This window comes from Amblyomma mixtum, chromosome 7 (assembly GCF_055824585.1).
Source record: "Amblyomma mixtum isolate Tamu chromosome 7, ASM5582458v1, whole genome shotgun sequence".
NCBI classification, from domain to species: domain Eukaryota; kingdom Metazoa; phylum Arthropoda; class Arachnida; order Ixodida; family Ixodidae; genus Amblyomma; species Amblyomma mixtum.
In genome coordinates, this window is record NC_143018.1 from 9,111,496 (window position 1) to 9,137,797 (window position 26,302).

Genomic DNA, 26,302 nt, shown 5'->3' on the forward strand with positions numbered 1-26,302 from the left:
CGACTAGCGATGTCCGACTAAGATTCGTACTTCCGTACCCAATACGAACATCCACGGCAAGAACGAAATACGCCCGGAAACGGATGGCCGAATCAGGACGTATGCGGGACTCACGGAGGATTTTACTCAATTCGAGATGCAGTCAAAATGGCAGAATTGAAAAATTACTTTGGCTGGCAGCAGTGAGTCGGTAGATACTGTCCGTTGATGGGAACAGGATCGGAGATAGTGGAGGGGGCGGGGGTCTAATGGAAGCTGATGATGTCAACGGCAACAGAAGTATGTTTCTAGCGTTGTGTCCCAAATTTTTTCAATGTTTATAGAGTAAGGATGCTCTTGACCTTACCAGGGTTTTGCGTTTGAACCTCTTAAATTGCGCCTGCCTCAGCTTGCATACAAGGCTTAAAAATTTCATTACAAGTCTTCACTTTTTAACACCCACGACTATCACATAATGACACCCTTCAAACTAGGGTATAGGAGGATGAGGCTGACTTCAAAGGTTAGTGTGTGAGGAGCGTTTTTTGTGCCGTTGTTTTACATCGGCCACAAGCAATTCCTGTTAGTTACTCAAAAATGCTAATGGTACCTTTTTAGCTGCCTCGCTTTACATGCCTACCATAATTTCTACTTGTGAATGTCAATATATCCGTCAACCTCGGCATGTGCACATATGTAAATATTTTTTTTCTAAACTGTAGTGTTGTACTGTCACGCTTTTTGTGCTCATGCAGAGTTCTTAGATTAATTAAAGCTGTCAATAACGTGCTGTCAAAATTTCCGGGATTGCCTGCCTGCAGGATTCCATCACCGTTTTTTAGAAAGTTGCATGCATGTTAATTGTTTCTTGGGTGTACATGTAATACTAAGGAATTCCTACATTGAACCTTATTTATGTTTTGGCAGCCGCCACAAGATGGTCCAAGAAATGTTCGTTTCAAGACGACCTCTAGATGGCAGAGTAGAAATTCGGTTCTTCGATGGAGGTCTGAGCATACGAACTGTGGGGTCTAGCGGATGTCATACGCACATGAAATGCAGTGTGGGACATTCTATGGACGTCTTTGGAAACTTAGGTACATCGTAATTTGATAGCCGAAGGATGTCGGAATGTCCGGCATGGACGTACGTGGGACGTTCATTCGGCCGCCTTTTTTTCTGTACGGTACGGTCCCAGGGAGGTTCGTATTTAGGATCAAACTCGACGTCCATCAGGTATCCGAAAATCCGGTAGTGGACTTCATTCATTCTTTAGACACCGGTGGTCCATTTCGGGTCGGGTCGGTTCACCTACGATAAAACCCTACCACCTTTCGCCCTCTGACAATAGTAACTTCGTATTACTATGGCATTACTGTGCCACAAAAGCCATAACATCAAAAGCTTTAGTCTACAGGTAAAGGCGCTACTATTGCCCTTCAAAGGAATGTTTAGATGCTGCCAATTGTCGCTAAAGTGTTTTTTTTTTCTGGTTGCTACTGCTTCGTTTGTACACTCTTTTCCTTTTGATCCCTTCTGTCGTAGCCTCAGGTTGGGCTGCAGCATGGTACTAATGGTGCCCCTCTGTCATCGCCAACTTGCTGGTGGCATGGTCGTAACTAACGCGCGGTTCTAGAAAGGTGAGTACAACTTCATAGTCTTGAAGCGGAGGAGTAAATAGCAGTTAGGTAGTACATCTATTTAGGCGAAGTGCAGGCCTGGCAGATTTGGACCTTTGGAGAAGTAAATGGCATTCGGCTATCAATGCCAAAATGCGAAGCGCAACTTATATACCGATGTCTTAGCAAGGAAAGTATTATGCAGAGTCCTTCAAACGAATGCTATAGCATATTTGTCCTTCCTGAGTCTATCAATGCCTTTTACTGGTCATGAAGCTCCTCGCAACACTATATGGGCGAGCTTCGTAAGCTGCCAAAGGTGTCCGCTCAGCGGCGCTAGCGGGGAAGGTGACCAGCGACGGCTGCAGCGACGAAGCGCCGATTGACAGAGTGGTGGACGCTAGTGCGACACTAGACCAGTACTGTTTCGTCGATATTTGCGTGTGTGTTTGCCGCTTGGCGTTTGATAGTGGTGTTTTTATGTGTGTGTATATCCAGCCAGGGCACCTTTGGTAGGCGCCCACCCGTTACAAAGGGAAGGCTACATCATCATCATCATCATCATCATCATCATCATCATCAACCGCCATTGGCAGTGATCGGACGCGCTGGTATCGAGGCGGATCGACGAGCAATTGCTGCAGCCCATTCCGTCAGCTGCGTGCGGAATGCTGCCTGCGGCCGCTGGGACGGGTGCCGAAGGTTTGCTGTTTCCTGCGCCGCTTCCGCGTCGGCTGCAGGAGAGTGGACGAAGATGTGTGTCGTTGTTCGCCTTGCCGAGCGGCTCAGAATGGCGCGGAGGTCTGAAATGGGCCACGCCGCGGGAGGAGGAGGTTTTTCTTTCGACTCCCCGATCGTCCGCGTCTGCAAAGGGTATTGTGAGGCGAGTGATATCACTTTTGCCGTCCAAGGTACCGTCAGACCGCAGTGTGAAATCCGGCGAAGCTTGCTGCCCCCGCTTGGAAGACGGACGGGCAGTGGAATGCATGTTGTGGAGAGGGAGGGAGGGGTGGGTGGCTGAAGGTGAGATCGCGGTCGTTAAGACGACAACCACCCGAAAAACACTGGAGAGACTCGTCACCCGATCGTGCTGTGGAGAGAAGCTGAGGCGATGGTGCCCGTGCTCGAACATTTCCAGCGCCGCTCATAAAACCGGTGTGTCAGCGAGCCCTTTCGAAAATTCCTAAAAATCTGGCGTTTGGAATAGAAACAAGACATTAAAAAACACACTTCCGGCCGCAGTAGATGTACGCTATATTACGAAGCATACGAAGTACTTATCTACTTAACTATTATTCGCGATTTACTGTTTTAATTAGCGCCGCTGTGTGATTGCGGAGCCTGACCACACCTTAGCTAGGGAGCATTTGGGCTGCTTACGTGGAATTTAACGCCAAAGATTTCTGGCGTCGCTGTCAGTAACATTTAAAAGTGGTAATAGGATCAGTCATTTGCGCGGTGAACAGCATTCGACAATGACGCTGCCAATGGTACTTGATCATGCCACTTTCCATAGCACAGCATTTCATATGTAAGAGGGTCTAGGGTTTCCTCACTGCAATGCGAAATAGCAGCTATAACCTGGGCCCCCTCGATTTGGTTGCAAGCGTGTCCAAATAAATGAAATGAAATAATTCGGCTGGCCAGCAGCACTTGATGGTGTTGCTGGTGATAAGCATTTGATAGTGCAGTTGGTGGTAAACATTAGATAGCGTCGAATTATCGCTCACCGGGGAAGCCGACGTACATGATCTGTCGGCTGGTCCAGGGGTTGTCTGTGGCGCGGATGGCGAACCCAAGTGCTGCTCCGCCTACCAGGCCAGCAGCCATGAGCAGAGGAAGCAGCCGGCTGGACACGCCCTCCACCACCTGCTGTGGGCGTTCCTCTTCCACCTCCACCGGCAACGGACCGCTGCCGCCCGATTGGACACCACTCGACGACGACGGGCCTTTCTGCTGCTGCTGCTGTAGCTGTTGCTGCTGCAGCTGTTGCTGGCGCTGCTGCACGAGCGAGGTGCCCGAATTCTGGACTACGGAGTTCCACGGAGAATTTTCGGCGCTGGGGCCACCGCCGTCCGCTCCGCCGTACCCGCGTTTCTGTGGGTTGGAAACCCGCGGAAAGGCAATGGACAAAACGGAACGTTTTAAAAAAATTTGAAGGGACACGCTTAAAGTCCGCCTTAAAGGGAGACTGAAGCACTTTTTCTGAAAATCGGGCTGGCAGCGGCATCCTGTAGTTTTCCATACTGTATGCTGGAAAATCGCATCCAAATAAGGCAAAAACAAGCGCGAATTGCCTTTTTTAGCCGAAATATGCGGCCTGTGCCGCGGGGCACGCCGCGCGGCGCGCCGCCGCCCGTGATTGGTCAAGAGAGGTCGTGACGTCACTTTGAGGACTGGAGAAGCTGCCGATGCGGATCTGGCGCTGCGTTGGGGGCAGATCGCAGCTTTCCGTGTCGTTGTAACAGCGAATACGGCGACTATTTTTTTTTTTACTGACCACCGAAGAAAAGGATACTACAGTTTGCTCATTCCACGTATCGCCTGAAACCAAAAAAGACACAAGCAAAAAATTCTATGCCTAGCACAAGCATACGCCAGCGTCAAAGACGCGATACAGCACAACATCGGCTCGTATTCTCGGAAAGGAGGGAGGGCGCCACCAGCGCCACCGTGATCGGCTGTGCGCACACCGAGCTCCAGCAAAATCACGTCTACGTCCAGGTTCCTGACCTCGGATCGCCACCAACCGGTCTATACATAGCTTGCACCGACGTCACATCCGGTGGCCGTCGGCTGCTAGTCGACCATGCTGCCGAACCACCGCCAGACCGCCTCTAGCTTACCGCTGCTCATGTTAGCTCGCATCGTGTTGGTTCTCGTCCATCCGTAGATTCAGTATGGTTTTGTGTCCCACCCTTGGCTGCTCCGACCGTAGCGACAGGTCGAGGTGAAACAAGAAGCCGATCAACTCGAACTTCATCTGCATTCGTCAGATAATCGGAGGCATGCAAGTGCGGGCGCTCCATGACTCAGTACGAATCTGCGCGAGCTGCGGCTGGCTCGCATTAAGCGCGACGATTTGGACCCCGATAACTCAAATTTACTTGTGTGCGGAGCGCACTTTGTGACAGGTAAGAGGTTTGTGTCATCAACTAAATCTTTGCGAAAACGTGGGAAGCAATGGTTACACCCTGAAGTGAATGTTGCTGTTGACCCTATCCGATTTGTCTAACACAAACCCAGACTGGGTCCCGCGTCGCTGCATCCTAGCTACAGCACTAGGCAAGCCGGTTCGGATCACCGCGACCGCAGCGAGCAATGACGGCAGAGAAAGCGGTATGCCGAGGCCGAGCTTTTCGTCTCGTAGGCGCATCGCAGACAGGCTTCTCACCTACCTACTGTAGAAATCGTTGTGTGCTTCCATTGATTAGAAGGCTTTCATTTCTTCCAATTTCACAAAGCTGGAAAGAGTACACGATGTCCCCCTGGGTCACTTCAGGGAACACATCAACGCCCATCGCCGCGTCGACTCCCGGTCGCAGCGTGTACGGACCTATATCGTCGCAAATTTTCACTTTTTGTGCGGAGCGTACGCGCGCCGATCGAATAAGTTCAGAGCAGTAGCCTGCACTGAATGGTTCATTCATCTGTGGAGTAGGCATCGCGCCCGAAAGATGAGAAAATAATCCAAAGCGTCCGAGGAGTGGCCAGGCATCGCAGGACGGACGGGCGGAGACGGCCGAATGGTTCGGCAGCATGGCCGCAAGCGCTTGATGGGGGCGGAAGTGACGTCACGTGCAACCTATGTATAGGAGTGCTACTTCATCGCCTGTACGCCTGGTAATCAAAATTCCAAGCGTTCTGCGCCGTTTTCTGGCACATCAGCATCTGGCTGGCCGCCCACGCCGGGCGCGCTTAGCCAAGCCTACATCTGCACCGCCGGGGCAACGCCCCCCGCGCTCGCCAGCATGCTCGCAGCCGGAACGGCGGGGAGCTCGCCTAGCCAGTCAGCAGCCCAGGCGCTGAATCACAAGCACTGTGCTCCCGCGGCGCCCCGGCAAGCCACCGCAGCCACGATCGTCATGAAATTTGCGAACCACCTCAACCTCGGCAACACTTTATTCCCTGTGCTCTGTCGGTCCGTCATGGATTCCGCCCGCCTAACCAAGACTGAACGTGACAATACCTACATCAAACTCCGCACCTCGCAAAACATCCTGGCCATCGATACCCACTGCCCAGCCGCTGCTGACAAGCTGCTCCAACTCAAGCAAGTTTCACTGAACAACACCCAGTACGAAGTCACCTCGTACGTAGCTAACGACCCCCTTAACGCCCGTGGTGTTATACACGGCATCACCATGGACTTTACCGAAGACGACTTTGCCGCTAACCTTCGTGTTGACGGCACCCGACTACTAAGCGCCCGCCGTCTCGGTCGTACCAACACACTTCTGCTCACCGTCGAAGGGCCCCGTCTACCACGCTATGCCGTCTTCTACAGCGGAGTGTACCGCGTCTACCCGCAAAAGCCCCACAGCAAACAATGCACGCATTGTCACGCCATAGGGCACCGTGCCGACGTCTGTCCTAACAAGCCTAGCCTTGTTCGGTGCTCGATTTGCAGCCAACCGTTTCCTCCTGACCAAGACCCAACGACTACCCCACATGAATGTGAACCACACTGCTGGAACTGCAAGGGCGACCACACACCGTCTCATCCTGAGTGCCCCGCAAGGAAAGACGCCGACGCTGCAGTCCTAAAGTGGCACCGCGCCCAACGACGCCATCGCGCCTGCGCCGCCCCTCCACCCCCTAAAGCCGACGCGACCATCTGGCCACCCCTGCCTACCTCGAACCGCTACGAGGCCCTTCAGCTCTCCTGCAGCAGCAACAGCAGCAGCAACAGCAGCAGCAGCAGCAACAGCCCGGGGCACGAGACCGCGCAAAGAAGTCAATCTCGAACCAAGCCCTCTGCCAAGCGGCCACCGTCCACCACTTCTGGTGCGGCAACCAGCACCTCCACCTCCTCTACTAAACCGCAAGCTTCCGTGATGCAGTCACAGACTCCACCAAGTCACCAGGTGAGCGGTCCATCTCCCACATCCATCGCACCCCCTCCCCCGTCCTTCCAACACCGGTTTTACTCACGTCCCTCCACACCTACTCCACTTTCACCCCTCCCTACCGACAACGCTATTGCTCTCATACAGCAATCCCTTGCTCCCGTCCTATTGGCCCTACAACAACTGACGGCTCGCGTCGAGCAACTAGAGCACCATCTCCTCTCCCTCGCGTCCTCTGCCCCATGCTCTCCCGACACAGACTCCAATGCTCCCCCTCGAAAGCGCGCAAGCGCTCCTCCTGTGCCTAACCTCGACACCATGGAGGAAGACCCGCATGATGAGTGATATCATGCGACACACATCTCTACCCCAAAACCCTCTAATTATTTGGCAGTGGAACTGCCGCGGTTTTCGTCGCAAGAAAAATGCCCTCTTGCAACACATGCGGATTACTGGCGTTAACCCAGACGTCATCGCACTGCAAGAAACGCACGGTGCCTTTTCTCTTCCAGGTTACGACCATTTTACTCAGCCAAGTATAGTCATGAAGAGAAAAGGACATCAAACGCCCCCTCCTCCGCCGATTTTGACGGTTACATACATACGGCGCACGATACCCACCATTCAGGAAGATACATCCCACCTCAACTCCGGGACGAAAGAGCATGTCCTGACACACTCCACCTATCAGGGTCACCGTATCACGATTTTAAACTGCTACTGGACTCCCTCCGACTCTAAAACCAGCATCCCACCTTTGCATACGGCCCTCCCTGCCTCTAATGTCAATACTACTTTCGTCCTTCTTGGTGACTTCAACTGCCCACACCCTGCAAGGGGATACGACCGTACTTCAGCCTCCGGACGAAAACTCGACCGCTTCGCCAGTATTCATCACCTCACCCTCCTGAATGACACGTTCATGCCTACACGTCTAGGATGTGGAGCACAATCCGACACAAACCCCGACCTTGCATGGATTCGCAGCGATCTCCGCGCTTCTTGGAGTAATACGGGTGACACGATGGGGAGTGATCACTGTATTCTTCAGATAACGCTCACGTCCCAGCGACCCTCCAGACCACCCGGAACACATCTACCTCCCACTATGCTCGTAGACTGGCCAAAGGCTCGGCCGGCCCTCGACTCCTTATCAGTCTCACTCGAGGACCCCGAAAAATGGTGTAGCGCCATTATGGAGGCCGTCTCCCAACACACCAAACATATCCACCGATCTCCCGACTATCCATACATTGACACACACCTACTTGGGCTATGGAAACAACGTCGCCGGGCCATAAAAGCTTGGCGCAACTGTAGATCTAGCCACGCACTGAAAAGAAAAGTTGCTGAACTAACGCAAGCAGCCCAAGAATACGCTGACCAACTAGCCACGAACAACTGGCTTCAGCTCTGCGATGACATGGTCGAGAGACTCCACACTCCAAAAGTCTGGCACATTATGCGCACTCTACTTGGACAGGGTAAACCTCGTAACACACTTCAAAAGCTACAGTTGGCCCTCTCCGTCTCACAAGAAGAGCTGGCTGAGCAAATCCGAAATCAATTTTACCCATCCTCTACTTCTCCTGCCAGCTCCCCGTCATACCCTTACACCGAAGAAGAAGCAGACGAGCAAGGAATGAATTCTGACTTCACATTCGCCGAACTTCAGGCTGCTCTACGCTCCCTTAAGCGAAACACAGCACCCGGCCCAGATAAAATTACCTATGGTATACTCCGTAACCTCTCCGATTCAAAACTAGACGAACTTATTCAGATCATTAATACTGTTTGGCGCTCCGGGAAAATTCCCGCTGCGTGGAAAGAGGCACACGTAATTATGATTCCGAAACCAGGAAAATCCTCTGCGCTCATCACTAACCTCCAACCTATATCCATGACTTCTTGCCTAGGGAAGCTGATGGAGAAGATGGCCCTTACCCGCCTCGAATGGCACCTGCATACCAATCGCTGTCTTGCTCCCACTATGGTCGGATTCCGCGCCCACGTATGCACACAAGACATTGGACGGCAAATCTATGAGGATTTGTACGCCTTCCCAAGCAGCGCACAGCTTCGAGTTTTGACCGGCCTGGATATCAAAAAGGCTTTTGATAATGTCGCCCACTCCGCAATTCTCACCAACCTGGCAGACACTCGGCCTGGGGTCCGCATGTTCAACTACATCAAAGACTTTCTTACAGACAGGACCCTCCGAATCATTGGCCCCGACGGCACACCTTCCGCCCCCTTTCCCCTCACCGCAGGTACACCACAGGGATCCATTCTTTCACCTATGCTTTTCAACTTGGCAATGAAAGAACTGCCCCGAAAACTCGCTGAAATTCCTGCCTACGCCACGCTATATATGCGGATGATATCTCTCTCTAGTCTACCACAGGAAACGCCGGGGAACTAGAATCCTGTCGTGTCCGGTCGCTGTGTTGAATGCAGCGAAAGACGCACACGGTACTTTAAGACTTCGTTTATTTAAAGCCGATGAGGGTGCGACCAGCGTCGACCGAGGCAGGAGCCGAACTGGCCGCCCGAAGAAAGGAGGGAGCGGAGAAGCGTCCACGGGAGGGAGTGGCTTCCCAAAACAGGAGGAGGATGCGGGGGCGCACCATGGGGGGGCATCTGGCGACAGCGTGCGACGAGGGGCAAGTGGTCGTTAGGAGGAGGATGCGAGTGGTCGTTAGGAGGAGGATGCGAGTGGTCGTTAGGAGGAGAATGCGAGTGGTCGTTAGGAGGAGGATGCGGGTGCGCACACACACAAAAGCAATAAGGGGACACAACACTTCCTTCCCCCTTAGAAAGTTGCCTGGTATCGTGCAGGGGGTCGGCGCTCACGCGTGGAGGCGCGCTGGCTTTGTGCGCTCGGGGGAGAAACACTTGTAGGCTGGCTGTTGTTCGCTGTGTCTCCTAGGTCTGTCCTGGGCGAAGTCTCTTCTTCCGGGAAGAGGTGCCAGGCTATGTGGGAAGATGGTGCACGTGTTCTCTCCGCTGGCGGACAGCTCTCAGACGGCGTCGTAAATCTACGCAGCTGGTTGAGATGTCGGCGTGCTACTGTGCCATGTATGTTGACGAGCCAAGAGCGCAGGCCTATGCGTCTGACAATTGTAGCTTCCTCCCAGCGTGGCTTTTTCAGAAACTGTCGGGCGAGGACGCGCTGCCCCTCATTAAGCGTGCCGCAGCGCGGAATTGCTTTTTCTTCCCGGAACGTCTCTGCCTTTGGCTCGGGGAGGATGGCTGTGAGCTGGGTTCGCATTTCACGCTCGAACATCATTTTCGAGGGGGTCTCGCCTGTTGTGCTCTGAACCGTCGTGTGCTGCTTGAAGAGAAAGCGCGCAAGGCGGCGCTGCAGCGAGCCTGTCTGATCTCTTTCAAGGGCGCGTTTTAGCTCGGCTACGTAGCGCTCGGCTTGTCCGTTTGTCGCTGGGTGGTAGGGGGCCGATGTAACTGATGAGATCCCGTTGTCGCGATAAAACTTGAGGATCTCCGCAGACACAAACGGTGTTCCGTTGTCCGACACTACCTTGCGCGGCAGGCCGAACGTTGCAAATAGTGATCGGAGGTTGTCAATGACTGCTGCCGAAGTCGTCTGTCCCATTTGCCTTATCTCAAGCCACTTTGTGTAGGCATCTACGACCACAAGGAAAGTGCAGCCCTCAATTGGTCCTGCAAAATCAATGTGCAGTGTGTGCCATGGTGTGTCTGGCTTTTCCCATTCTGGGACAGGAGCTTTCGGCGGGGCGCTCCGGCTGCTCTGGCAAGGCTTGCATTCTCGCACCACTGTTTCGATGTCGTTGTCAATGCCAGGCCACCACATGTAGCTTCTGGCACACTTTTTCATTGCAACGATGCCCCGATGTCCGGCGTGGATGAGAGACATAGCTTGTGCGCGTAGTTCTCTCGGCATCACAACTCGGGACCCAAATATGATGCAGCCGCGATGGGTGCTCAACTCTGTAGCTCGCCTGCGGTAAGCGTCGAAGTTGTCCCCTTTGAGTTTATGCACGTTGCCTTGTTGAACAGCTGTGTAAACTAGACGGAGAGCTGCGCACTTCTGCGTAGATGCTGCAACTGTGCCTGCTGTAAGCGGAGGTTCTGGCAGTGCTTCGAACATCAGAACGTCTCCTGGTGGAAATGGTTCGTCAACAGTTGCGTCTAGTGGCAGACGGCTTAGCGCATCGGCGTTTTGATGTTTACTCCCATTGCGGTAGACCAGAGCGTAGTCGTACGCTGAGAGTTTGATGCACCAACGTGTCATTCGCGGAGACAAAGTTGGTGGCATAGGCCTTTGTGGTCCCAGAATGCCCAATAGCGGTCGGTGATCGGTTATAAAGGTCACCTTCCGGCCGGCAATGTACTGGTGAAAATGTGTCGCCGCGTAGACGATGGCTAGCCCTTCTTTGTCAAGTTGCGCGTAGTTGCGTTCTGCTTGCGACAACGTACGTGAGGCGAGGGCGATGGGAGCTTCCCTTCCTTGCTCGTCAGTTTGCGATAGAACCGCGCCGACTCCGTACGGTGATGCGTCGCAAGCCAAAAGCAGAGGCTTCCTTTCGTCGTAGTGGCGGAGGACTGTACATCTTCGAATCAGGTCTTTCAGGGCATCGAATGACTGCTGATGGCGTGGCGACCATGTCCATGTCACATCTTTCCGAAGGAGTTGGTATAAGTCGTTGGCCACGGTAGCTCTTTGTTCCAAGAACCGGTCGTAGAACGTCAAGAGTCCGAGAAAAGCCTGTAGCTCCTGCTTGTTTGTTGGAGCTCGTGCTTCTGTGATCGCTCGCACTTTGTCCTCGGTAGGGTGAATGCCTTCCGCATCAATTCGGTGTCCCAGAAATTGCACCTCTGGCACCGCAAAACAGCACTTCGATTTGCTTATGCACAAATTAGCGTTTGCTAGCCTTTCGAGAACGAGCTCTAGGCGCACTGCATGCTCTTCAGTGGAAGTGCCACTGATGATGACATCGTCAAGGTAGACACAAACTCCTGGGATGCCCTGAAGCACTGTCTCCATGAATTTTTGAAATATGGCCGGGGCTGCAGCTACGCCAAAAGGCAATCGCTTGACTTTGTACAAGCCTTTCAGTGTGTTAATTGCCAATAATTCAGCAGTTGACTCGCTCACCTTCAGCTGCTGATACGCCTGGGTGAGGTCCAATGTGCTGAAGACTCTTGCGCCACGTAGTACACTGAATACTTCTTCAGGTGTCGGTAGCGGGTAAGAGGACGCTTTAGTCGCAAGATTGACGGTGCTCCGGTAGTCTCCGCAGAGGCGTATGGTTCCGTTCTTCTTGCGAACTACGACAAGTGGTGTGGCCCATTCTGAATGCTGCGTCGGCTCGATGACACCTTGCTGCTCCAGTTTGTCCAACTCTTTTTCAACTGAATCTCGGAGAGCAAACGGCACCGGCCTGGCCTTCAGAAATTTGGGTTGCGCGTTGTCCAACAACTCCAGTGTGACCGGGGGCCCTTCGTTTCCTGGAATCTCTTCCGAGAATACTCTTTCGTATTTCTCTTGCAGTTGCTCAACCATGTTCTGGCTCGGCGTCTGGTGTATGCCGCATATCATCACGCCTAGTGGAGAAAACCAGTTTCTCCCTAGAAGGCTTGATCCTGTGCCCTTCACAACAAGCAGAGGTAGCGTATGGGTCTGGCCGTTGTAGTTAACCTGCACGTTGGCAGAGCCCAATAGTGGCAGATTCTGTCCTGACCACGTTCGCAGGTGCGTGTCGTCTTGTTGCAGGGCGGGTGCGTCAGATGGCCATGAAGTTCGGAACGTGTCCTCACTGATCAGAGTACAGGCTGCGCCGGAGTCCACCTCGAACTTAATCAGCTGGTGATGTACGCTTACTTCTGTAAAAATCTTCGGTCGCGTGCCGAGATTCATGGTGTTCAGGTCGTACAACACAGATGGTGTTGCTGATGTTGTTCCATGGAGATCAGATAGCGGCGTATTCTCTGAGGCGTTGACGCTGTGATTAGGCTGGGAAGGTGACTTTATCTTGGCAAGTCTCCGTTTCGTAATGCATGCTCTTTCGATATGCCCTCGCTTGTGGCAAAAATTACACGTGGCTGACTGGAATCGACATCCCTGGGGGTTGTGTTGGTCGTCACACCGCCAGCAGCGTTGTGCCTTTTTGACCGATTTTACAACAACAGAAGGCTTGCGCACCTGGTTGCTTGTCTGGTGTACCGGCTCGGTGTTCCGGCGAATCCCTCTCTGCTGGTGACCGGCGCTCTCCGCTCGAACGGCGATGTCGTAAGCTTTGCTGAATGTGAGGTCCTTCTCAGCGAACAGGCGCTGCTGCAGTGACTCGTCACTCAGTCCGCACACAAATCTGTCGCGTAACATCACGTCCAAGGGAAGCATGGTGGTGTTAGCAGAAGAAGCTGCGTCTCCCTCCTGCCCGGTAGCTGTTGTCGACAGCGTTCCAAAATTGCAGTCGGCAGCGAGCTTCTTGAGCGCGGCTACGTAGGCGCTCACAGTTTCTCCTCCCAGTTGATCTCGTCGTTGGAAGCGAGCCCGGCTGTAGACCTCGGATGGCCTTGGGTCGTAGTGCTTTTGCAGCGCTTTTACGATGTCGTCGTAAGACACTGCCGCTGGTGTGCTTGGCTGAATAAGGGCGCAGACAGTATCGTAGGTCTGCTCCCCGCACAGCGTCAGCAGGTTGGCCCTCTTCAAGGCTGGGTCTGTGATGTTGTTAGCTTCAAAGTAGAACTGAAGGCGTCCAACCCACGATGACCACGATGAGCCGTTGAACTCTGGTATCTGATTGGGAAACCCTCGCGTAGCCATGGCTTGTCAATAGCGTTGCGTAGCGCGGGTCGAATCCACTTTCTCGTCGCCACTGTCGTGTCCGGTCGCTGTGTTGAATGCAGCGAAAGACGCACACGGTACTTTAAGACTTCGTTTATTTAAAGCCGATGAGGGTGCGACCAGCGTCGACCGAGGCAGGAGCCGAACTGGCCGCCCGAAGAAAGGAGGGAGCGGAGAAGCGTCCACGGGAGGGAGTGGCTTCCCAAAACAGGAGGAGGATGCGGGGGCGCACCATGGGGGGGCATCTGGCGACAGCGTGCGACGAGGGGCAAGTGGTCGTTAGGAGGAGGATGCGAGTGGTCGTTAGGAGGAGGATGCGAGTGGTCGTTAGGAGGAGGATGCGAGTGGTCGTTAGGAGGAGGATGCGGGTGCGCACACACACAAAAGCAATAAGGGGACACAACAAATCCACTTTGCAGCAAGGCTTCGACGTCGTTCAGGAGCATGCACGCCGCATAGGTATGAGTTGTTCCGCCGAAAAGTCGGAATACATCGTGGTTTCTAACGCTCCTCAAAAAACCGCTTCTTCCTACCGCGAACTCATTCAACTCTCTCTCGCGCAAACCCCTATTCCCCGACGGAGCCACATCAAGATCCTTGGCTTCACTTTTCAACAAGATGGCAAGTGCAACGTGTGGCTTAGCCAACTCCTGCAACAACTGAACCAAATTCGCCACATGCTGTCCCGTATATCTCGTCAAAAGCATGGACTCAGAGAACACGAACTCCTACGAGTTATAGAAGCACTCGTTTATTCGAGGGTCATGTACGCCTACCCCTATCAGCGCCTCACATCCTCTCAAGTAAGCAAACTGGAAGCGTCTCTGCGTCGCTTCACTCGATTAGCCATGGGAGTTCCCATCTACGCCGCAAATGCTCTGATCGCAGACGCCGCCATTTTCAACTCCCTCGAAGAACGCGCAGCAGCACACCACCGAGCCCAGATACACCGTCTCTCTACCTCCGAGCAAGGCAGAGACCTCCTCAGCCTTTTCGGACACACCATTTCCCAACTACCCTCGCTTCAACCATCTGCTCCCCCGTGGAAAAGCCTCCCGCGTCTTACTGTAAAACCCATTCCACGCCACATGTCTCCAACGATAAATCCCGGGCGGCGTGAAGCACTGGCGAACCATTTACCCGCACTGGGCCACGACACTTACTATACCGATGCCCATATCCTCGAGCACCAAGTAGTTACTGCAGTAGTCGGCCCTCGAAGCACCTCCACGCATCTCCACACAGGAGTGCCCTCCTCAACCGACGCAGAAACGCTGGCCATAGCAGAGGCGATTACGCTTCACGACCACCTTTCCTCCACCATCACCATACGTGCAGACTCTCAGGCTGCCATACGCTCATTCGAATCTCAAAAACTCCCTCCCCATATCCTAGACACTTTGCTGCAATACCTAACAGCCCACCCTACGCTCCATGTCCGCCTTGACTGGATTCCTGGTCATCAAGGTATACCGGAGAATGAGCTTGCTCATGCTCTGGCCCGTGAAAAAATACCACCGGGCCCTCCGACTGCCTGGCCAGCCCATTATAATCCCAAGGCAGACCGCGCTACACACCGACAGGACCGCCGCGAACACCTTCGCAATTTGCGCCACATGCGACGAACCCTTCCGTCACCCTCCCATTTCCTTTGCCGTGCTGACGCCACTCTAATTCGACAGGCACAGACTAACTCCCTTCCCTGCGAACTGTATTCCCACTACATCCTTCATAAACCGGGCAAACCCGCCTGTCTCGTGTGCGGAGAGCACCCCTCAAACATTCATACATATTGGTTATGCCCCCGCGCCACTAACTCTCCCACCATACCTTCCTCGCATACCTTGCCTCCCCCCTTTCACCTCACGTGGGCCCGATGGACCGCTCCACCAACCTCTCTGCAGCCCACCCTCTGGCCGCTCCTCGCCGCCCACATCCGACGCATCCAAGGGACACGTGGCCCCACTCCGCCACCGCCGATAAATAACGCCCACCAAACGGGCAGATAAGAAGGCTCGGACTTGAGCTGAAAAATAAAAGTTATCTCTCTCTCTCTCGGAAAGGAAGGGGTGCGAACAATACTCAAGTCAATTACCACCACCGGACGCCTCCTGGCTCGCCCGGAAGAGCGTCATCCTAAAGAAAAGGCCCAAAGCACTGTGTAAATCCTGTTCTCAGTACCCGGCGTTGCAGGTTGGGGCAAGAAAGTATTTCAAGGGAACGATGAAGGAGCACAAAGTTGGTGTCAAAATTAGCGAAGCGCAGTGGCCAAGCACTGCGAGGCATGCGACCACAAGATAGTGACGCAATCATGGTGCGCTGGAAACCAAGCCAAATACGCTTCACTCCTGGCGTGTTCAGCAGATGCCAGAAAATATTAATCGCTGCCTCGGAAACGTTCGCCCTTCCTAGATTTGCAGTTTAGGTTCAGTGAAGTAGTTGCCAACTATATGTGTGTTTAAAAGCCCAGCTAGCTGCAACTCGACCGCTGCCACAACTTGATGAAGAAACCGAGTAAGGTTGCGGTGTTTTTTTGCAAAAACTCGGTTGGCATTCATTTCTCTCATAAATTTGCATCCGAAATCAACGTCGAACGCTTTCATTTTAATTGCTTAGCTAGGATTAAACGAGATGCCGCATATGAAGAGCTTCGATGCTTGCTTGCTTTGCTTTATTGTGATTTGCTCTGCTTGCTTGCTTGCTTGCTTGCTTGCTTGCTTGGACACGTCGAACCGAGTATAAAATCACTAACCGAGCCTTGCTGAGCACGTCTCAGGTGGTCTGGCCGCACCTCAGCTGAGGAGAGCGACACATGCTTAAGCCACTATAAGGTTTCTTCAGGGGCTAGGTGAGCATGTTTTTACTTTTAAAAGAGGCGCTTCTTCAGAATGGTGACACGCCTCTTATGCGCGAGGAAATCGATGGAACTGTGTCATGGTTCAGCCGCGCCTTTTCGACAGAAATCTCCAGAGATCACACTAGGACAAGCTCTGCCTGTAGCCGCTCTTACGAAAGTGTTTCGAGCAGAGTAAGCTTGCTTTAGTCGGCTTGAACTCTTCGTCACAGCAGCGAGCGGTTGCGCTGCGAGCTTGTGGTCTTGCGGAAAACAGTGGAAGACGACACAGTCGCGGTCGTAGTTGTTCGTGGACACGAACGCAGAGTAGCACCTGTTGAATCTGATTCTCAAGGTCGGCTGACACGCTTTGTACGTCGCAACGCACGTAGTACGAGGAACAACGCATGTAGCACGAGAAACAACGCGCGCTGAAAGCGCGCTCGGGTGCGCCGAAGCATCCCCGGCTCCTCAACATGACGTCACGCAGGCCGACATGGACGAGGTTTCCCTCTCCGCTGTTCCCCTCTCCTGCGCTCGCGCGGGGCGCGGGAAATTTAAACATCGCGTTTTAATTGGTGATTGCGCCACTGTTTTAGCCAAAATCGAAAAAATAATTTCACAGACGTGATCAGCGATGACACTACTTCAAAACCCTAGAAGGTTAGCCGATTCGAAAACCGCCTCAGTATCCCTTTAAGGGTATGATGCGACAGCGTTAATGAGTGAATGCCCGTATATGCGGAATTGGTCACTCTGGATTTTCACCACTCCTGGTGCAGTGGTGCAACGGTTAAGCGATGCGCCACACTCTAAAAAAAAAAAAGGTAGTTGAGGTTACTACATTTTGGGCTAGCAACAACCGTCACATATATGACTACCTATGTAGTAACTGTGCGTAGTAACTGGAAGGTAGTAACATTTACTACCTCTGGAGAGGTAGCAGCAGTAACTACCTGCAGTAACATTTGCTAGATTGTTAGATTTGCTGCCATTCAGGAAACCCTTTTCATTATATAAAAACATGGGGCACTGAGTAGCAATGTCACCAGGAATGTTAGTGTACATACGTGTGCATATTCCTATCATCTATTTCCAGATCAACGTAGTAATGAATACTACCAGGGTTATAATGAGGTAGTACAAGTGTAATGACTGCCAAAAAACGCAGTAACAGCAGAAGTCTCTACCTTGTTACTACTTAATTTTCTTTTGAGGTAGGAACAAGGTCGTAGGAACATAGTACACAGGTAGTAAGGGTTAAAAAAAAAAGGCTGCAACAGCAGCCGTTACTACGTTTCCACTACCTTTTATTTCACTGCCCTGCCATGGCATGTGCTGCCACCGGTGGGTCTTGTGCGACCCAGGTTGCTCTTCCCGAGCAGCCTCTCGCAAACTATCATTAATTTAACTGCCACCTGCCACTGTGGTCCGCCTGCTCATAATCCGGTGGGCAGATTGGGATGACGACACACGGTCACGTGACCTAGTCGGCCCACCTAGGCTGCTTCTCTTGGGATTCTTCGCTCATAACGCCGACGACGGCGGCGAATTATCTGGGGAACGGGAGCCTTAAAGCTATCGCGTTAAAATTAGGGACCCACTACGGGACACGTGGGATGCTCTGAAGCGATACTGGGGAATTCGTTTGACGCTCTAGGGTAGCTGCTGTGTATGGTATTCCGCAGGGAGCTTCTTTGAGGGACCACTTTTGGAGCCGCTGCGGAACCACTCGTTTTGGTTTGGTTTGGTTTATGGCGTTTAACGTCCCTAAGCGACTCAGGCTATTAGGGACGCCGTAGTGAAGGGCTCCGGAAATTTCGACCACCTGCGGTAATGTCAGTGCACGTTAAAGAACCCCACTCGTTTTGGGATAGCTAATCGAATGTAAGGTTAGACTCCTGAGAAAAGAAAATGCGCGGGAACTTCCGCAATAAGATCGCACAGCGACTGGTTGTAGCTAAGCGCCGCTGTAAGGGGTCTGGTATTTCGATGGTTGCAGATGTCGAGAAGTCAGCCCCGCTCGTTCGGTGGAGTTCGCGGAGATCTCTGGGGTTCACGTTTGGGAAAGGGGTCGAAACGCGTCTCTTCTTTTGTCCTGTTTAATCACGGCAGCTATGCGAGGGGCTAAAAAGCACGTTAATTTTTCACGCTCACCAAGTTACGGTCCTGCATTTTCGACCCCTTCCAGATTGTGGACCGAACACCAAGGAGGACAGACCGTGAAGACGAAAGCTCGCGCTTGCCGCATCCGTGATCGTTTTCGCTGCAGTGGAATAAGTTTTCTGTCGCGACATAATGCCTCGACCAAATGCGGCCCCAATGATGTTTGCGCAGAGGAAAAAAAATCCTACTGTCGTAAATTAAAGAGGTGGTTAGAGCCAAACAAAGATTGCTGTTTTTCTGTAGATTGGCCCCCTACTTCTGCATTAAGAAGAGGAAGACGAGAAGCCATGCTCGCGGCTGCGCTCATTTTTTTTCTGTGCCTTGGCCACTCCCCCGTAGTGGGTATGGGCCATTTTGTTTGAGGCCGTCCAACCAACTCATGGTTCCATGCCGCACGAGCCAGCAGTCCACGTCGCCATCTACAAGACTGGTCGCTTTCCCTAGCAGCCATCTTTCTCGGATCTGGACTTACTGGGCGTTGCTCTAAGTGTACAGCATCACCACCATCACCATCATCAGCCTGACTACGCCCACTGCAGGGCAAAAGCCTCTCCCATGTCTCTCCAATAACCCTGTCCTGCGCTAGCCGCGGCCACCATATTCCCGCAAACTTTTTTATCTCACCGACCCACCTAACTTTCTGCCGCCCCCTGCTACGTTTGCCTTCTCTTGGAATCCACTCCGTTACCCTTAAGGACCAGCGGTTGTCTTCCCTTCGCATTACATGCCCTGCCCAAGCCCACTTCTTGCTCTTGTTTTCAACCTCTTGCCATATTTGCATTCGGGCTGGAAGCACTGTACGTCACGGGGGTATAACTCAGCTCGATCTGCACTGAGCAATTGACCTAAATCTGGAGCTGGACTACGAAGTGCGCACGCATTCAAACCGCTTTCAACTCTCGGTCCCGCCTTGGGGAAACCGTCCGTGACGGGTAATGTGCAGCTGGGTTTATCAACGTTGATGAAATCTTGCGCAAGGACCGCCGTTCATATGAGATGCGGTGCGATAAACCACAGGTGCAGTGAATAGGAAACGTCACAGCGGAAGTACCATATGGTCCTTTTTTTTTCCTTTCTATTCCTGGCTTGTCTCGTTGTATATCACAGTGAATTGGCCAACTTGCCCAGCTTTATAACCTTTCTAATCGGGGTGCAGGATGGACGCTGGTGGTTAGGCTAGCGATCTTCAGGACGGCGGTTTGTTATAGCTCTTCCGTAAATGCACGGGTAATTGCCATTGGCCGGTGCTCCAGAGAGAAGTATATAGGCTGCTGAATAGTTCTCACCCATAGGCAGGATAGTTCTTACCCATAGGCAGGCCCATGAAAATCCTACTTTTGTAGGGGAGAATTTCTGGGCAGAATTAACGGCCTAGTTCCATCCCCAAACGTTGGTTGAAAGTATACATTATAAAGCTCATCATCCAAAGGCTCAACTTCGAAGAAACCTTACCGGCATTCCTCAGCTCTAAATAGATGGCGAGAGTGTTGTGCACGTAGGCGATGGCCACAGTACTTCGACCATTTCTTTCCTATTGTAGCCTGCTGAGAAATAAATTCCAACGTTTAAGTTGATTAAGAATGGAGGTATACCCTTAGATCACGGTACTCGGTTGACAACTCTACATTAAAACGGTAACGCATGGACGCCACAGCCCGTGGTGTCCATGCGAGGTGGGCGCATGGACACCACGGGCACTTACTACAGTCCATGTACTTGGGGTTTACGTGCCCTTCTGTGCGCTCCTTCCTCTTATAGAGAGACCTGCCTTATAGAGACCTGCATTTTCGGTTTGCGAAATTTAGTGCGTGCGAAATAATCTAACGGCGAAATCATTAGCAAGACTTTGAGGTATAGAATAATAAATTTGCAGTATTCGCCGCAGAAGTAATGTGGGTGGTCCGTTACGGTGAAGTGATAGCACTCGACACCCCGCACTTCCGTTTATATACTCGCACAGTCAGATGTTGTCACGAAGGCAAAAAATGCACAGGAACACCTAATTACATTGACTTTTAATTCGATAGCATTAGAAGCTGTTGAGGGCCGCCGCGGTGGCTCAGCGGTTATGGTGTTCGGCTGCTGACCCAAGACGCTTGTTCGATTCCGGCCGCGGGGATTGAATTTCGATGGAGGCTAAATACCAGAGGCCCGTGTGCTGTGCGATGTCAGTGCACGTTAAAGAACCCCAGGTGGTCGAAATTTCCGGAGCCCTTCACTACGGCCTCCCTCATAGCCCGAGTTGCTTTGGGACGTTAAACCCCAATAAACGAAACCAAGCTGTTGATATATTTAGGGATGTGACGTCACTTCCGGTCTAGTGATGTCCCTGCCCTCCAGCCAATGGGAATTATCAGGTGTGGTGACGTCACCTTCCTTCAGCCAATGACCCGGTCTGGTGAGGTCTCTTACCACCAGCTAACGAGAATGACCAGGTCTGGTGACGTCATTTCCCCCAGCCAACGGGAATTATTCGCTCTGGTGACGTCGTTTTCCTGCGGCCAGCGGTATAATTTTATGACCGATGGCACAATTTTTTTTTCCCCGATGACACTTTTATTGCCATCGCAATAACACTCCAGGCTTACTCGTGGGGAGCCGGGTAAAATTATCCTTCATGGTGCCGTGAATGACGCAGGCGTGATCGGTGCCCTGGTGGCCACCGCGGTGGACCTGCTGGTGTTCTCGGCGAGCCCGCCCACCCTGCAGGTGTAGATTGAGATCCTCATGACGGTGCCCATCCTCTGGCTTCCTACATACATCGTCACCCGCGGACTGGTAAGCTCCATGTTCTCGATGCGCTGTTAGAGCCCCGCGGGAGTAGGTCAAGAGCAAATTCAAGCACTCCTTAGAGCTGTCAGATCTTGATACTCGTTGGTGAACACCGGGCAGGGCCGGATTAAGAAAAGTGGGGGCCCTGGGCTTATGCGCATCTAGGCCCCCTCTCCCTTTTCCTCCACTGATCCCCGTGCCCCCTGCTGCACTACTCGAGCCGCCGCGGTGGCTCAGTGGTTATGGCGCTCGGCTGCTGCCCCGAAAGACGCCGGTTCGATCCCGGCCGCGGCGGTTGAATTTCTTTGTGGGAGAAATTCTAGAGACTCGTGTACTGTGCGATGTCAGTGCACGTTAAAGAACCCCGGTGGTCGAAATTTCCGGAGCCCTTCACTACGGCGTCTCTCATAGCCTGAGTCGCTTTGGGACGTTAAATCCCCATAAACCAAACCACTACTGGAATGTATCCCATGTTTCATTGTAATTCCACCTAATTAAAATGAACGAAGTGCGATCAATGGGATTCGTGTAACAGTAACGCAGTAGCATTAGTTTTGCGCACAAAACACTACGGGACTCTTGGAACGCGCGACACGTGTCCGTCGGTGCCCGAGCGCCGAACGCCACGGAAGAGCCGCGTGAGCCGACCGACATCATGCGAGGCTGCATTGCAGCTAAATTGCAGCGCACTGCGTGCGCCGCCTACTCTCCTTTTTCACTGACACCGTGCACAAGCCGACAGACAGGTTTTTGTTCGCAGCACTGTTTTAATGCTAACGCATTAAAGAAAAGCAGGCTGAGCTAGCTTCCTACAGTCGAGCTGGGTGCTTCGGCAGCGACTACGAAATAGAAACACTCGTTAATTAGTGCCCCGAGAGGGTAATATTAAAAGCTGTTAAAATTAATTTGACTACACGATGAACGTTTACTACTGCCCTCACGAGGCGCATTTGAATAGCAGAATTAAAGTCCTGGATGAGTGGTGAGCGTGCTCGGCGCTGAGCCGAGTATCCGGGTTCAAATCCAGCCGCACGGCGGCCGCGTTTTGATGGAGGCGAAATGCAAAAATGCGCCCATATGCTGTGCGATTTCAGAGCACGTTAAAGATCCCCAGGTGGTCGAAATTATTCCCGAGAGCTCCAAAACGGCACCTCTTTTTTTTTTTTTTTTTTTGCTGCCGCGGTGAATCAGTGGTCATGGCGCTCGGCTGCTGACCCGAAAGACGCGGATTCGATCCCGGCCACGGCGGTCGAATTTCGATGGAGGCGAAATTCTAGAGGCCCATGTACTGTGCGATGTCAGTGCACGTTAAAGAACCCCAGGTGGTCGAAATTTATTGGCAGTCTGCTATCATTTTCTTGTACTAATGAATTATTTTTGGGGGCAAAACGTAATGCTCTTGCTTCACTGTCGGGCGACGTCCTTTGCAAATTTGTAGCTTGACACAGTAGAAAGAAAGACTGTGCATCCATCAAGGCGTTACAAATGCAAACTGTGGGCTTTGCACCAGATCTCCTTATTTGTTATTCAAAGAAAAGTCGTGGGAAAGTACATAATACTTGCCAATTAATGCTCCAAAGCTAGACAGAGGACATTGAAGGATGCCCTGCTGCGGGGTCCAGGTTACTTTTGACCACCGGCAGTTTTGTAATGTGTACTGGCATTCATGCATTTTAACAAAATATTGTTGAAATGCATAAATGCTGCTGTCAGTGTAGTCGGCATTAAGAGAAAAAATTCCGGTGGCCCTCCTGTCACTAAGTCACGTGACCTTGTGACGTTATCACAACCTGGATCTCAGAAACCCCACCAGTGGCTGTGTTTGAAACAGCCGCTGTTCCAAACATAGCCACCTTCTGTGGCAGTGGCACATCACTTAACCGCTCCTCCACTGTGCCAGGATCGGTAGGAGGACTTCCTCCGTTCAATAAATGTAAAGTAGGGAATGGCCAATATTGCATACTTGGGCATGTAGGTAGAACCTAGGCGACAGAGAAGGACTACTTGTGCGAGAGGTATCAGTAATGCTATTGCACTGTATGCTTAAGTGTGGGTTAAGCGTTACGTGATGGCGAAGCAATTCTTAAGTTCAGGTTAAGCGTTACATGATGGCGTAGGAATTCTTAAGTGTAGGTTAAGCTTTACATGATGGCGAAGGAACGAATAGTTTCCATGGCTGTGAAGTGATATGCCAAGAAAACCCTAGGCCACTGAAGGGACCATTTACGCTATCACATCATACCCTGAAGGCGGGGCTTAAATGCTCCATCATGTTTTTGTCCCTAGCTAAATGCATATGAGCATTGAAACCGTGGTGTGGTGCTCGTCAGCTAAGTGCCTAAGCCACTGAGTTTTTGTGTAAACATTGGATTAGGGTGCTTAGCTTGTACTAGCTAAGTATAATAAGCCTCTTAGTAATCAACTTGCCTAACTTTGTTTTCTGGTGGCAAGATGTATTATGCTGTTTCATTTCGACCAAGTTGTCTATCCACTGGAGAGAGAACTTAGAGCAGTCAGAATAATGAACACAACAGGAAGGGCACTTCTCACTGTACTTCCAGTGGTTGACCCTCTTGTCTGTCCTGGCTTCACTTGTTGCATCAAGTTGCTGATTGTATGGTTCTACACAGGGCGCGTGGCTATTGAATACTTGGATCCAAACCCCGAAGTGCAGAAGAAGTACGCCTTCAAGTGTCACCTTGCCAAAGACAGCAATGGCATCGAGCTCATCTACCCTGTGAACGCAACTGTGAACGCATTCCACAACTTGTACAACACATTTGCGGCGGGAGACAGTGACGGCCACGTGAACATCTGGGACGGCTTCAACAAGAAACGTCTCTGTCAGTTCCACAAGTACCCATCGAGCATTGCATCCCTGGCCTTTAGCCATGATGGCTCGCTGTTGGCTATTCATTCCTCTGCGAACAGGGCGAGATTCATAAAAAACCGCACGACGCCATCTTTGTGCGTCGTGTCACTGATCAGGAGACAAAGCCGAAACAACTCCATTATCACTGACTTGTTTTTGTTTTATTTCTTTATTTTATTCAATAAACATGAATGTTTAACTCTGAACACCTGTACTGTCTCCACTTCAGCACCCCTTTTGAAGTGACTTTGTGAATTGTTCTTTTTCCGTTTTCATTTTGCTGGATGACTTTTGAGCTTATAAGCTTTTAAGCAACAGGCATTAGCTGCATATGGAAAGTGTACAGCTTGGTTGATTTCAAGAAGCAAAATTGGTTGTTAGTAAGTGGAGCTCAATGCTCACAGTACTTTCATCCAATATTTTCCTTGTTTGCATTAGCTGAACTCAAATTAGAATATCGAAAATTCGAACTCGCCAGAATCGAGCTTTTGGTTCATTCGAACTGACGAATTGGCCGCGTCTGAATTACGTGTATCTCAGTAAGAAAAAATGCCCACTAATTTGAATGCACGAGCGAGTGCCACTGTTAATTCGCTCAGTCTGAGCTGAGATTTGCCATCGGGCATCCGCAGGCCAGAAGTTGAGTGGTCGCACGGCGAACGAGTAACCACGGCGAACCACGGCGAACGATTGCATAAGCTGCCACGCGCAGTCTGCTGCGCTGAAATTGGCCATGGTTTCTTTGCGGCAACCGAAAGCTCCTCGCGAACATAAACGTAAGCCCAGCTGTGCTGCTGAGAAACGTAGCAAAACATTTTAAAATTCTATGTTTTGGGCATAGGAACGTTTCTTTCCGCTTGGTAAGCGGCTTTGGGCAGAGTTTCGTGAGAATAGTATGGCAACACTGGGATAGCAGACGGCGAGTACGTCTCACAGCCAGTTTAAACCACTAGAGTGGTTTATCACTGAAACAATGTTATTTATTTCTGTCACCAATATCGGCAACTGTTATTTTGCTGGTCCTGGACTAGGGTGACTCGTATCCCCATCGAGGCGCCCAGTTGTGGACGTGATGTCACTGCGTTGTTACCGTGGTGGCAGTCGTAACTTAAAAAAAATATATATATCTAGAAAATCAGAGCTAAATATAACGATTTACTTGTAGTGGCAAACAAAAAAGTCAGTGGTGGGAATGCTGCGGCGATTGCGCAAACTTGCGCCTTTATATTAAATCTGATACATGCTGCTACAAAGTGCCGAGGGGCTGCACATGCGCGGGAAGGCTTAGCGCGGTTTACGTGTCCGCTGTTTGGAACGCCTTTGTCGGTGACTGCTTTGCACCCGCCGCGGTGACTCAATTGTTAGGCGCTCGGCTACTGTGCCGCAGTACCTGGGTGCGAACCCGACCGCGGCGGCCGCGTCTCAATGGAGGCGAAATGCGGAAGGCGCCCGTATTCTGCGATGTTAGTGCATGTTAAAAATCCTCAGGTGGTCGAAATTATTCCGGAGACCTCCACTGCGGCACCGCGGGTGCACAGTACCATGTAGTAACTGAGCTGACGTCGCATGAACAGAGGCTTCGGACGACGTAGGCGGGACTCGTCTCAGGATATTAGGGACGTAAACTACCTCGACCGGGTAGTTTTGCCGGTAGAAATCCGTCAATGCATTAGAGCCGGAGCGCTCCTATAAGAATGTGCTGGTGGGTCGTCACGATGGACGGAGAGGGCCAAGGCGCAGCTCCTTAGAGAAAAATACTCGGGGGATGGAAGCACCGTGGAGTCTCCGCTGGGAGCATTTCCCGCAAGGTAGTAGCCTCGGCAGTTACGCGAGCAGAGTTGGGATGGCTGAAGAGGATACTACAACGCTAGGAATTACTCAGGAAGGCGCCAGCACCATTCTTTGCGATTACAAGACGGTCCTCCGCAACATTGCGCGAGGGCGAATCTCCGCCACCGAGTACCACGATGCCAAAAGGCAGGAAAGTTATTGGCCTGGTTTGGGTCCCGGCTCATGAAGGGGCCGCTCACCAGTACGCTCGAGGTTTTGTCAGCCGTGCTGGTGAGGAAGACTCCGACGCGGGGACCTTGCGAATTGAGACGCTGGACAGCTGCCAGGCCATTGCGAGTTATTACAGAGATCTTAGGGACGAGTCTGCCTCCC

The 26,302-nt window shown here is 52.0% G+C and overlaps 1 protein-coding gene across 2 annotated transcripts; it reads left to right on the plus strand.

The window, feature by feature from the left end:
• Positions 1-265: 265 nt before the first annotated feature.
• Positions 266-24,345, plus strand: LOC149334928 (uncharacterized). 2 transcript variants are annotated; one of them, XR_016283983.1, is made up of 3 exons: positions 266-1,619; positions 21,134-21,273; positions 23,898-24,345. XR_016283983.1 is itself a non-coding variant. In XM_089551584.1 (3 exons), exons 1-2 carry the CDS (start codon positions 5,570-5,572, stop codon positions 21,137-21,139), a joined length of 1,122 nt encoding a protein of 373 aa, XP_089407710.1. In that variant the 5' UTR covers positions 4,513-5,569; the 3' UTR covers positions 21,140-21,273; positions 23,898-24,345. The 2 variants fall into 2 exon arrangements, 1 of the variants encoding a protein (XP_089407710.1); XM_089551584.1 differs by lacking the exon at positions 266-1,619 and adding an exon at positions 4,513-6,685.
• Positions 24,346-26,302: the final 1,957 nt, after the last annotated feature.